This window comes from Acinonyx jubatus, chromosome A2 (assembly GCF_027475565.1).
Source record: "Acinonyx jubatus isolate Ajub_Pintada_27869175 chromosome A2, VMU_Ajub_asm_v1.0, whole genome shotgun sequence".
In the NCBI taxonomy this organism is placed as follows: Eukaryota; Metazoa; Chordata; class Mammalia; order Carnivora; family Felidae; genus Acinonyx; species Acinonyx jubatus.
The window spans coordinates 37,210,613-37,223,697 of record NC_069383.1 but is presented as its reverse complement, the minus strand read 5'-3'; the positions used below and the strand labels follow the sequence as shown (position 1 = coordinate 37,223,697).

At 34.1% G+C, this 13,085-nt stretch overlaps 1 protein-coding gene across 3 annotated transcripts in view; it reads right to left on the bottom strand.

The window, feature by feature from the left end:
- Positions 1 to 410: 410 nt before the first annotated feature.
- The window catches only part of TMEM168 (transmembrane protein 168), a 32,308-nt gene continuing 19,633 nt past the window's right edge, over positions 411 to 13,085 (bottom strand). For all 3 annotated transcript variants that reach the window (XM_027075306.2, XM_015067349.3, XM_027075305.2), the window contains exons 3-5: positions 11,898 to 12,040; positions 9,030 to 9,304; positions 411 to 3,480 (exon numbers count right to left, since the gene is read on the bottom strand). In XM_027075306.2, the coding sequence (XP_026931107.1) occupies positions 2,933 to 3,480; positions 9,030 to 9,304; positions 11,898 to 12,040 (966 nt within the window). In that variant the 3' untranslated portion in view covers positions 411 to 2,932. The remainder of the gene's footprint in view (positions 3,481 to 9,029; positions 9,305 to 11,897; positions 12,041 to 13,085) is intronic.

Here is a 13,085-nt window from a genome sequence, read left to right as displayed (position 1 = left end):
CTGAAGTTGGACCCTCAAACGACTGAGCCACCCAGGCGCCCCAAAGGTACTGACATATCAAACTCCTTTGAGCATTTTCTATGAAATATACCTAACCACATTCTTAAAATTAAACTGTTTTCTTCTGGCATAATGTTAACTGTCACATTACCTGTGGAAAGGTAATGTAAACATTACTTTGGAGGAGCCTAAGCTCTAAATGTGAAAGAATACATATAAAAAGGCAGTACCCAAAACAGCAAATATATTTAGACCAAAATTTACAAACAAAATGTATAGTTACAAATAGATTCTAATGAAGATTTTACTTTAAAAAAATCTACCCACTAACGCATTAAATATATAAATGCATTTTAATCAGCAATGCAATTTTTAATAGACTTATGAAAACAATGGTCATAAAAATGGTCTTCTGTACAATTTTGTATTTATTAAGAAGAGCAAGATAGAAAGCTATGCAAAGATAAATCCAAATATCTCAGAGAAGAGTTCAGTCAGAGCAAACTGAAAATTTTTTAATGAAATAATAGCGTAACTGAAAATTATAGGAAGAGGAAGAACTGTATACACTCTTTTAAAAGACATTTTTTAGGGGATAGTGCTTTTGTGGCTTTAGCAATGTATCATATAAGGAGACAAACGGAGTCATTGTTAGGTTCATAAACATCTCCATGTTAACTGTTTTTTAGTGGGATGGTATGGTTTTGCTCTAAAATAATTCCTACCACTCCAAGTAACTTCTTCATAAACATATGGTATATAAAATGAAAGCCATAAGAAAATTGGCTTTATTAATTGTCAGATCTAGTTTTTAATCTTTGGGTTAAAGTAACCAATTTATCCCTCCTATAAATACTTTCTCCATACTGTCAGTTACTTTGATGTTCTAAAATGGTGGCTTTCATTTAGGATGTTACCTCTTGTCATTTTATAGTTTTTTGTTTGAGGAGAAGAATTCATCAAAGTGGATTATCTGTAACTTTGTGCTTAACAAATTGGGTCAAGTCACATTTCTAGCTCAGAACGTTTTTGGTCACGGAGAATTATCTATCAAAATATTATCTTTGTGGCTGTAAAGTCATCTGTAGGCTACCTTTTGAATCTGATTTTTAGTACCATCTTGAGATTATGTTATAAAGAATGCAGAATATACACCTTTATATCTGGCTTTCTCAGAGTGAAGAGACAGGCTTTAATTAAAGTTAATTTGCTTAATATTGGCCCGGAAATTTAAAAGATTTTCTTTAACGTTAATTTAACTGTTTTGTAACTATAAGCTCATAATTTTAACTCGTGTCTTTTCTGCTGTACTATTTCATTTGGATAATGTTGATACAAATACATAACCAAATATTGGAAAACTTCAAATCAACCTGCTACCAACCATGAACTCTAATATATGGGTATTTTTTATGACTATCACTTTTGATATATTAAAATTATTCAGTAACTGTTTTTGCACATTACATGAAAAATTAATTTTTAATATTTTATTGAAAGCATTAGGAAAGTCTTATTTTAAACACAGCAATAATCGGACTGTAACAATGCTGCATAGATAGTGGTATACGAGTTCCCTGACACTAAGTGACTTCTACCTAACAAAAACTTCAATTTTCAAGTCACCAGGTAGAAAATGGTAGAGGCATTATTTCCCCTCTCTGAGGCTGGAAAAATGGCTTCAATGGTGAGAAGTCACACTACTTAAAACAACAAAGATTAGATTATCCCCTAATTTAATTCCACTCCCCTCTTGTTATTTCTCAGATATGAAAATTTAGAATGTAAGAATTTTTGGAAGGGAATAGGAGGTAAATTACCTCTTAGGGGATACCCTGATCAGTGCCTGCTTTAATCAGACAAAACACTGAATTAAGTTTTAAAAATTACGACCACACCATTATGCATAACTAAAATTGCCAACATGAACACTTTTTTTTAACATAATACATTACATGTATACAAGAAAAAAAAATGATCTGTTTCCAATCCTTTGACTTTCAGTAGAAAAAAAATGTCATCACTAATGGAAGATTTGAAAAATAATTTTTCATGACATAGCATTAACTCCACAGAGATCAGAATCATTTCTGAAGAATGAAAATAGCCTAAATCGGTGAGAAACTGCTAAATTTCTTTTAAATGTTTACTTTTTGAAAGGGAAGACAATTTATTTGGAAGAAATTTGTAGCTGGAAACATTGTTCATTCAAACACTGTTACCCTGAGAAAAACTCTTAAAATTGCCAGTGCTTTCGGAGCCCCCACGGTAGTGCAGGAAGGAGCAATTTGTAGGCATCTAGCTTCTTACAGTTACCTACATGAAGAATGTTTTGATCTTAAACAGTGATCTGGGCTTCACTGCTAAACTGGTAAGAGGCCACAAGCAAGACATCTGAATGTGGTAGACTCTAAGTACATTTGTGCACTCGTTTCTTCCTTTATTCTTTTTTAAGAGCTTGTAATTCTTAAATGGTCTTGGACCCAAGCCTACTGTTCACAAAAAAATAATCTTTTGTAAGCAAATTGAAAGTTTTCTTATAATAGGAAACAAACTGTCTGGTCTACATTCTCTAACCTATGCCTAGAAAATAAGGCATTAGTAATTCTTCACTGGCCACTGCAGAGCATCGACAAGTGTTTTCTTTCTGATCGGAGGCATATGCAAACATTCCTCAAAGTGCATTGTTATTTTTAACATCTCTTATGCATGTACACAGCATCAGCATTTATGACTCCTTACATACTTTAGGATAAAATGCTTATTCCCCACATCTTACATACACCATAATTACTTGAGAGAAGACAAAGTGAAACAAGCTACAGAAGTAGCAAGATATTTTTCACAAATAAAAAAATAATATACAAAAAATGGCAAGTTAGTGATGACCGGTAGTATGAACTCTCAGTAATATTCCACTTCGGGTTCCAGATTAAGATTTGACAAGTTTGAAGCCTTGTCCTGTGTCCAGCACAGTAGGAAGAAACCAACTCATTTTTAATCTTTTCAAACACCGAAAACAAGTTTTGCAGATCCAGAACAGGTTCAGACCACACAACCAGTTGGCCAAATGCACCAGTGGATACGTGATGCGAGGGAAGTGTAACATCCAGTGCTTGGCCACGTCACTGCCCGTTGGCAGGTGCAGAGTGTAGTCACTCCACCGTTTTGACACACCATACACCGCTTTCACAGTGCGTCCCTTTTCGGTCCAGCAGATGTTATTACTGGGGTTGCAGTTATATTCTACCCAGTCTTTTGTGAAGTCGCCCAGCTGTGGTGGGTCAGCTTCTTCAATATCGATGGTCTTTGTCATCTCGGCTCCTTGCACTGCAATGTACTGATCGTTGATTTTTCTCACTTCTTTCACCCAAGGGGTTGGATTCTCACTGTCTAACACGATAATAAGGCGAGAACAGAAGGAACCGTTCTTTTCTCTCCACCATTCTAAAAGTGTGTCGAGGCGCAGTATGTCTCCACCTGTGAACAAAAGAAAATTCAACAGAATAATAATTTCTGAAGGCTCCTCTTGGTATATTTTTTTAAAGTTCTTGAAATTAAATATGTAGGCAAAAAAGAAAAATAGATGGAACTTCCTTTTAAAGTATCTTTTAGAGGAGTTTTTCTTTTTTTTTAAAAAAAGAAGTTTTACCTTTCAACTTCAGGTAAAAAAAAATCCTTATTACATTAAAAGAAGGGATATGTTATAATTAAGAAAATTGTTCTCTAAGGTTCAATTTAGTGAAAAAATTAAAATTTAGTGATAATATTTAGTGATAAGAATTAAAAGCTAATCTTCTACATCAGGGGCAGCAAATTATGGCTCCTGGGCGAATTCAGTATGCCACCTGTGTGTGTATGGCCTGAGAGCTAAGAACTGATTTTACATTTTTACATGGTTAAAAATCAACAGACAAAAGTTTGTGACAGTGCAAATCATAGGAGACTTAAATTTGCTATTATTATTTCCATAAATAACATTCATTTACATTCTGTCTATGGCTGCTTTTGCTCTATAATGCCTGAGCTGAGCAGTTACAATAGGGACCTTGGGACCTACTAAGCCAAAAACACCTGGCCCTTTACAGAAAAAGTCTGTCGACCCTTGTTCTACATCACTGATAAATTAATGTTACCTTGCTGCGTATGTAGGCACCTACCTAAGGAAAAAGAAACGCTTTTCCTACCTGTACCAAGAGTATGTTTAGAATGGATTTTTAAATTCATTTTATACCTGAAAAACAACACAGGATTTAAATATATATATGTACATACCCAGAAAGGTCTAAGCAAATTTGCCTTATAGCTAGTAGTTTTTACATTTGGTTCATTATACATAGGTTTTTTTGTTAATTTTGATTTTTAGATAGATTGCTCTAAAACACTATCTATCTTGACTATTTAATTTTTGGCATCTTCTTAAAGTTTTGGGCCCTAGGCAGTTGCCATCCTCACTCACCCTACTCCTGGCTCTGTCTCAATGGTACATTAATATTAATACAATCATTCAAATTCCAGCAATTTATCCTAAGGAAAGGGCAGAAAGGGGGACAAAAATTACTTATAAAGATCTTCTTCCCACTGCTAAGACAGTGTAAAATCTGAAACAACCAGGGGAATGGAAATAAAGTCTGAGGGAGTTTTATAATAAAATGGTATTTATAGAAACATTTTAATAATGAGAAAATATGATACTAGGAGAAAAAGCATGACATAGAAGTCTATCTACAAAAATAGCTGCAGTGGTTATTGCTGGGTGTTTGGATTTTAGGTGGTTTTTGTTACAATTTCCTGTATTTTCCACAATTTTCACATTAAGTATATGTCACTTTTATGATTAGAAAAAAATGTTAACATGGTATAATTTACTAGCACAAGCTCCAACAACCTCAGATACGTATTTCTACCTAGAGCAACCATCCTCTTTGCTAAACTAACAAAACGACAACACTGGAGAGAGCGGGAATCCTTTAGAATTTGGACTCCATGAGTAATATGACCTCTGAAGCCAGGGCATAACAAATTCTTTATGTATCATTAATACTCTTCTTTTCAGCCTGCTGTATCTTAGACTTCTGACAATGAAAAAGCTGTTTCATGAATTGATATCCTACTCCTGCTTATCATTTCAGAGGCACTATTTCAATATATGCCCTCCACATATTACTAATGTGTTATTTCACAGACAGCTCCAGAAGATACCTTTTATTATATGGTGAAATACTAACTTTTCATTATTGCCAGTTCTATTCAATTTCTCTAGAGATCAGGGAATGATACAGATTACAAGAGCTATTATACAAATTCCATCTGCCACAAAACATCATTGTCTAACTTGCCTTCTACAACTATTTCAATAAATATTCTAAAATGCACATTCTACACTAATTCTCTTATATACATGTTCTTTAGATATCAATAAGAGATTTAAAGGAGCATTAAAGCCTTTTCAATGAATATTTCTCTTCTCCTGTTTTGTTTTTGCTCTACTCTCTCCTGTAAATAGGATCTATGTTGCATTTGGCTTTTGGCCCAGATGCAAAGTACTTACATTTATCTCAGCTAACAACCATCTAATGCGGTTAAAGTAATTGAGACTGTTTTTTTAAAGACTTTGTTTATCTGTGATAAACTGCTTTACAGATTACCTACTTTTTTTTTTTTTCCATTTATTTCTCTCTGGTCATTATATTAATTGTTTTTTACCCTCAAACAAAGAGGCAAAAATATCAGGTTCATATTATGAAACCCCATAAATGTAAGAAGACTACATATTCTAAGAAGCACTTTGAGTAAAGGTATGTGATATAAGGGCAAATACAAATTTTCCTTTTCAGAATGGTATTTAGTTCTGGACCTGCTCTTAACTTGCTAACTCAGGTAAAATCCAGTCATGATGTTTCCTATTTTACAGGTTTTTAGAAAGACAACTATTAATAAATTCTCAGGGCTTAAAGTTCTTTGTCACGTGGGTTGGAATGGATTAAAGCATTTTCCTCAGAGCAGGGGTGCTCAGTACTATTTTTGAGTACTATCTGCTTTTGAGGGCTATGTCTCTGTCAGCCCAGGGCAGGAACTGACTGAAAGGAAGGCTCTGCCTCTGCTCCTGGTTCGACCTGGTTACCTATGGGCTTGGTGCCTCAAGCTGAGAGAGTATAAAGTTGCCGAATTAGGGATGAACCTACACCTACCCCTCTTGGAGAAGGCAAAGCCATCTCAAGTGGTGCTTTCTCCATTGTGTTTTTCCACTTTTTACAATAATGTCTCCAACAAAGAAAGTTACACATACAAGAATAAATCTTGGCTAAGAAAGGAATTCTATAATGGTTAACTTACTGGTGACATAATTTAAAAAATATTATAAAGATACCATTCCAGAATGTAACTGCTAGACATTTAACTAAAATAAAGCCATACCATAGAGTTTTTAAGTCTCCATAAATTATTGCTAACTCATAATGAATTTAAGAACACTGATGACTATGTTATTTATCTTGATGTCTATAATTTTTTCTATGAAAAGAAAAAGCTGATATAAATAGTAAACTGAACATCTAGAATTTATTTCTAAAGCCATCTTTTAAAAGACACTTGAGGGGCACCTGGGTGGTTTAGTCAGTTGAAATCCGACTTTAGCTCAAGTCATGATCTCATGGTCCATGAGTTCAAGCCCCACGTCAGGCTCTGTGCTGACAGCTCAGGGCCTGGAGCCTGCTTTGGGTTCTGTATCTCCCTCTCTCTCTCTGCCCCTCCCCCGCGACTGCTCTGTCTCTGTCTCTCTCTCTCTCTCTCAAAAATAAACATCAAAAAAAATTAAAAAATAAAAGATACTTGAAATAAATTTTAAAAGATTTAAGAGGAAAAATAGAAACTTTCTGAAAAATGTTTTTACTAATAAATCCTTCATGTACACATACAAGCTTACTTTTAATATTACTTTCTTAAAATACTTAAAAATAACTAAGGATACATGCATGACCACCAAAATTATGCCTTTTTCCTCATTTGATTTGGGAAGAGTTTATTATTATAAGCCTTGCAATAAGTTTTCAATAATCAATCTGTAGTTTTAACTCTGAGATTCTATTTCTGTCAAGATTTTTGAATTGAATAGAACTTTTTCTCCTGTGCTCTAAGGAAAAGTACACAGAATGCTATACTTTCCCTAGAATTAAAATAGTCATAAAGGTTAAAAAGGGGTTTTCTACATTGAGTTCTAAAAAGTTAAAAGGTCAAGTAAAATACTGCACAAACTATATTCAACTAACTTTGATGCTGACTACCCTCTTTTACAGTATTTCAAAAATGGATGAATGATGCTAACAAAAATACGTACTTAACCAAAACATGCAATTTCTCTACCTTAATGGTTTTTGTCTCTGGCAGCACATGGTACAATGGGGAAAAACATATTTTATGGGCAAAGCAGGTCTGGATTTGAATCATAGTGCCTTCACTTACCAGTTGTATGACCAGAGATAGGTAACAACTTTAAGCTTTCATTTTATTCTTTGAAAAACGAAGTGACAGAGGTGACAGTACTTACCTCAAAGTATTTCAAGTAAAGTTTAAATCTAACGTATATCAAGTACCAAGCATAGTAACTGTGCTTCAAATGTGCCCAATAAATTTTGCCTTTACTCCTAGACAGCCATTAGGTTTTTAAATATTTACTTGTAAAACTAAAAATTACAGTACTTTTATGATAAAACCCTGGTTATAAATCTGGCATGAAATTAGTAAGACCATGATGGTTTAAAATCAGCTCTATTTTAAACCTTGAGTTTGTTCCCTTTCTTCTGGAGTTGTGTTGGGAGCTCTGCCATTGTCCTTCCACAATACTTGTTTATGTAAGTCCTGCATCTGAACATCAGTTTCTACTTATGTTAGGTCTATTTTACTACTCTATTTAAAAAAAATTTTTTTTACTATTTATTTGTTTTTGAGAAAGTGAGAGAAAGAGAGAGAGAGCGAGCAGGGGAGGAGCAGAGAGAGAGAGGGAGACACAGAAGCCAAAGCAGGCTCCAGGTTCCAAGCTGTCAGCACAGAGCCCAATGCTGGGCTCAAACCCACGAGCAGTGAGATCATGACCTGAGCCGAAGTTGGACACCCAACCAACTGAGCCACCCAGGCGCCCCACTTTACTATTTGTACATGTTCTTAGTATAAAACATCTATAATATTTATGAGAAAAAGCAGGATATAATTAAGTTCTAGAAGAACTATTTCTAACATAAAATAAGAAAATTACTCTTTTTCATGATTGATTCAATGATTTCATCCATCTATCAGTTACTTAAGGATCCCTAGTACATGCAAGGATCTGTGCTAGGTGCAAAGAATTCATAAAACAAAGCCCATGACTTACATGGACTCTAATCTAGTTAGAAAGCCCAATGAACAAATTTACATATAAAATAGATCTCATTTTACCCTTGGCAGGGAGATTTAGGATTACTCCCTCATTTTACAGATGTCAGAACTGAAACTGAGGGAAGTTAGGTAACTTGTCAAAAATAACACTGTTGTGGCAAAATCAGGGCCAGAACCAAGGTCTCCTGACCTAAGTGCTACTCCCACCATATCACCTAGCCTGTTATTTAAAATCCTGGTGAGCTTTCTAACATAAACAAAACTGGATGTGTGCAGAACTAACATTTAAATACTTAGAAATCAGCTTCCATAACATTTAAAGACTTAGAACTACTAGTCAAGTTAATCAGCTTCTGAAAAATGTAACTGTATTTAATAATTCTGAAAATATGTTAAAGGGAAACTGACAATAAGTCTCAGATTAAGCAGATCTTTTTTCTTCTAATCAATACAAGACATAATTCTCAAAACCTTTATAGGGATTATTAATATTATGCTAAACAGGTATGCTAAAGAAAAAAAAAGTCCTATGTATACTTTGTAAACTGTGAAGTAGAAAATGAAGAATTTTGGAAATTTAATGTTTGAGTGTGAAGGGTATATTTCCACAAATAGGTCTATCTTCCTAAAAGTGAAATTGCCAGAGGTGCATTTACCTGCAAGAGCCCACTCTCCTGTGCTGTGGGTATGTCCACTGTAATACAAAACATATGTATCATGTCTAGGTCCATCCACAGTCCGAAGTTCAAGGAAAGCTTTCAGTTTGGAATGAAGAGTATCAAAGGACAGTCCACTTGTGGAATAGTCACATCCATAGGTCTCAATCATATGATATGCAAAAAATCTTTGGATGGCATTGAGCATGCCAGTAGACCTCAAATTTAACTCCTGTACATGTTCTGGTGGAAGAAGTGTTGGCTGACCATCAGGACTGAAGGAAAAAAAGAAAAAAAAAAAGATGATTTTGGTGTTTAAAGAATGTTCATTCTATATTACATTCTTATTCTTCATTTATAATTAAGAATCGTAATAGTTGCTGATAACTAAACGGCACGATTTTTAAAAATCATGCCGTTTAGTTATCATCTTTTCTAAAGTTCCTACAGTGCTAAGAATTAAGCTTGAACATCAAAGGCTAGTTTCTAAAAGTTACATTTTTAACGATTAAAATAATCACCAAACTGAAAGCTAGGAAAAGATATCCAAATGTTGATAATACTATTCTTTGTTCTATACTCATATCCTTTTCCCAAATGACTGATAATTGAATAAGACTTTCTAAAAGCAAGATTATATTGATTTTACCCTGTGTTTTAAGAACACCCACATGGGAACTATAACGAAATAACTTTTTTCCTTGAGAAAAAAATTTTAACAAAGTAAGGAAGCAATATGTTTTTTATTTCTATATTGAAAAAAGACACAGTCTTTATAAAATGCATTCAAATTCTACTAACTTAAGGAACATGAATGACAGAAGAAATTATCTGTTAGTAAATGGCATTTTAAAACAATTATTAAAATTTCGGTCCAATGCCTTATACTACTGAACACTAACTAAAGACAGATCTGATCCTAGAACAAACATAAAATGGTACTCTAGTAAAGATGATAAACCAAGTCTTAAGGCTACAAGAATCAAAATAATATCAATACTGAAGTAGAAAAAAAAAATCATCACTCCCATCCAGAAAAGGAATTTAAGTAATTTTGAAAACTTTACATTTTGCTGCAGGTATTATCAGTAATATTCAAATAACACTAGTTTTCATTAAAATAATAAGGCATTTTGTTCTTATTTTGTATTTGTAACACTTAGCAATCAAAAAGTAAAAGAATAAGCAACACATTAACAAAAATTAGAATAAAAATCTGTGCAAATTACTACTTCCACATATTATCTCTGCTGAGCTGTCACTTCTTTATGGGACCCTTTTAAATCTATTTCTTTTACTTCTCAAAGAATTTGCAATTTTTTTTAAACGTTTATTTATTTTTGAGACAGAGAGAGACAGAGCATGAGCGGGGGAGGGGCAGAGAGAGAGGGAGACACAGAGTCCCAAGCAGGCTGCAGGCTCTGAGCTGTCAGCACAGAGCCCGACGCGGGGCTCAAACTCACAGACCGTGAGATCATGACCTGAGCCGAAGTTGGAAGCTCAACCAACTGAGCCACCCAGGCGCCCCAAGAATTTGCAATTTTATAAAGCCTTTAACATGGAGGAAAATGTTTACTACGAATAGTCTATTTTTGGTTTTTATGTCAAATATTTGAAATCAATTTTTTATTTCAAGTCTTCCCCCTACCCCACCCTAAAAGCCACCATGGAAAGTATGAAGAATACATGGTGGTCAAAATACATCAACAGCAAAGAGGGGTGCCTGGTTAAGAGTCTGACTCTTGATATGAGTGCAGGTAATGATCTCACTGGTTTGTGAGATTGAGCTGCAGGTCAGGCTCTGTGCTGACAGCACAGGACCTGCTTGGGATTCTCTCCTGCTCTCTCTACCCATCCCCTCCTTGCACACACACTCACACCCTCTCTCTCAAAACAAATAAATAACATTAAAAAAAAAAAAGCAAAGAACTATTTTTTCTATTTCCAAGGTACTTAACTATGAAAAATATTTTAATGTGGCAATTTTTACAGATTAAACCAATTTGCTACACATTTAGGGACAAGAATTAAGTTTGGAATAAAACTACAATCAAGTATGTTTAAAAATTTTTTTTAATGCTTACTTATTGTTGAGAGAGAAAGAGAGAGAGCGTGTGCATGCACTGAAGGGACAGACACAGAGGGAGACACAGAATCCAAAGCAGGCTCCACACTCAGAGCTGTCAGCACAGAGCCTGGCGTGGGGATTGAACTCACGGATCGTGAGATCATGACTTGAGCCAAAATCAGACGCTCAACTGACTGAGCCACTGAGGCACCCCTCAAACAATTATGTTTAACTTCATTGCCAATTTCCTGAATTCCTGGTATTTGTATGCCAGTTTCCAATGGGCATACTGTTTCTGCATTCATATTCTCATTAGGTCTTCATAGCATTCCTCTAAGATGGGAAGAATAGGTATTACTGTTTGCATTTTAGATAAGGACACTGAAGTTCAGAGAAGTTGTGATTTGCCTAGGGTAACACAGAACTAGAATTTAGGGCTCTGAGGTCCAGTATACATTCTATTAAATTTCACCATGTTGTTTCACAGGACATTTTCCTAAACAAGAAAGGGTAGGACCTTTTCTAAAGAAAGGGTAGGACCTTTTCTTAGAACAATCATATCTTCTCATTTTTAGCTCAAATATAAGCTAATCACATTTATAAAAAAAATTTTTTTAACTGGACCCTGAAGATTATATCATTACCCAGAATAAATACAAGTTTTTAAACATTTGGGGTAAATTAAAAAGAACTGCAAGAGTATTATATTTTGAAAATATTACACATTTGAAAAAATGAGCTATCACATTTTATATCCATATTCATACAAATATTAGGAAAATTATACTAGATTACTATACCTGCAGAAGTTGGTAGGAATCACAATAGCATATCCGACAGATGTTCCTCCTAAACAGTTACCTAATTCATGGAACAGTCCATGAGCCATGGATTCCAATGGTAAAACTATCAGAAACATGCTCAGGAAGATTCCATTTGTTGTCTAAAAGAAATTTAAAACAGCATGTTTATACAGTGTGTGACTGCACTTATGTGTGTGCATATGTACATATATTTATATACATGCATATTTATATATTTTCCCTATTTCCAAAAAAGATTAAAAGAACAATCAATAGCCTAAAAACAGAAGTTGAAGCAGAGAAGTATATACGGATGAGCAATGAAACCTAAATTAATCTTGAAGCTTCCTGGAAGTTGTGGCAAAGCAAATATGGCACATCATATTTTTTTAATTTGTCAGGTAATATCCCACCCAAACTAAAAAAGAGAACACAAATGTAACCTTCTTGATATGACACAAAAAGCCAGAAAACAAATCCCTTCCTGTTAAAAACCACATGCTCTTAATCACTTTTCAAATAACATACTCAAGCATTGGTGGTAGTGCTGAGCATAGCTGCCTTTCAAATAATATACTCCAATACTTTATCAGAAAAGTTACTTTAGAAAGGGCTTGTTTTTCCTGTGAAAAGTCCAAAATTAAGAGAGTAAAATCTTACAGAAAACTTAAGATTCTAAAGCTATCAAAATGAACCCCATTCTTATATTTAAACTTTTTAAGTTTTCCTTTTAAAAGCTCTAGACTGTAAATACAAAACTGTAAAAAAAAGAGTGTAATATATATTAAAAATATATTCATATATATTACATGTTATAAATATGCATATACAGAATATGTCATATATAAAGGGTATTTAAGCATCCTAAAAGCCGAAGAGAAAAGGGCAGGCAGTAAGAAATATTAAAAAGAGGAGGCAAGATTGGGTAGTCACTGATATAAAAAATAAACAAATAAATAAAGGACCCATTTAAGTGAAAAGAAAATGGAAGGAGGACAGTCACTCAGTCCTGATCTACAGCTTTACAACACTGATATTATTCCACATTCTTTCTATGTTGCTGCTGTACATATTATATACGGTTCTGTGCTTCTGTGCATGAACACACATTTTTCTAATGCTAACAGATGATTGATTCCATCAGAATTTTAATAAAAAATAGGTGATTCCCATAATTAAAAAACA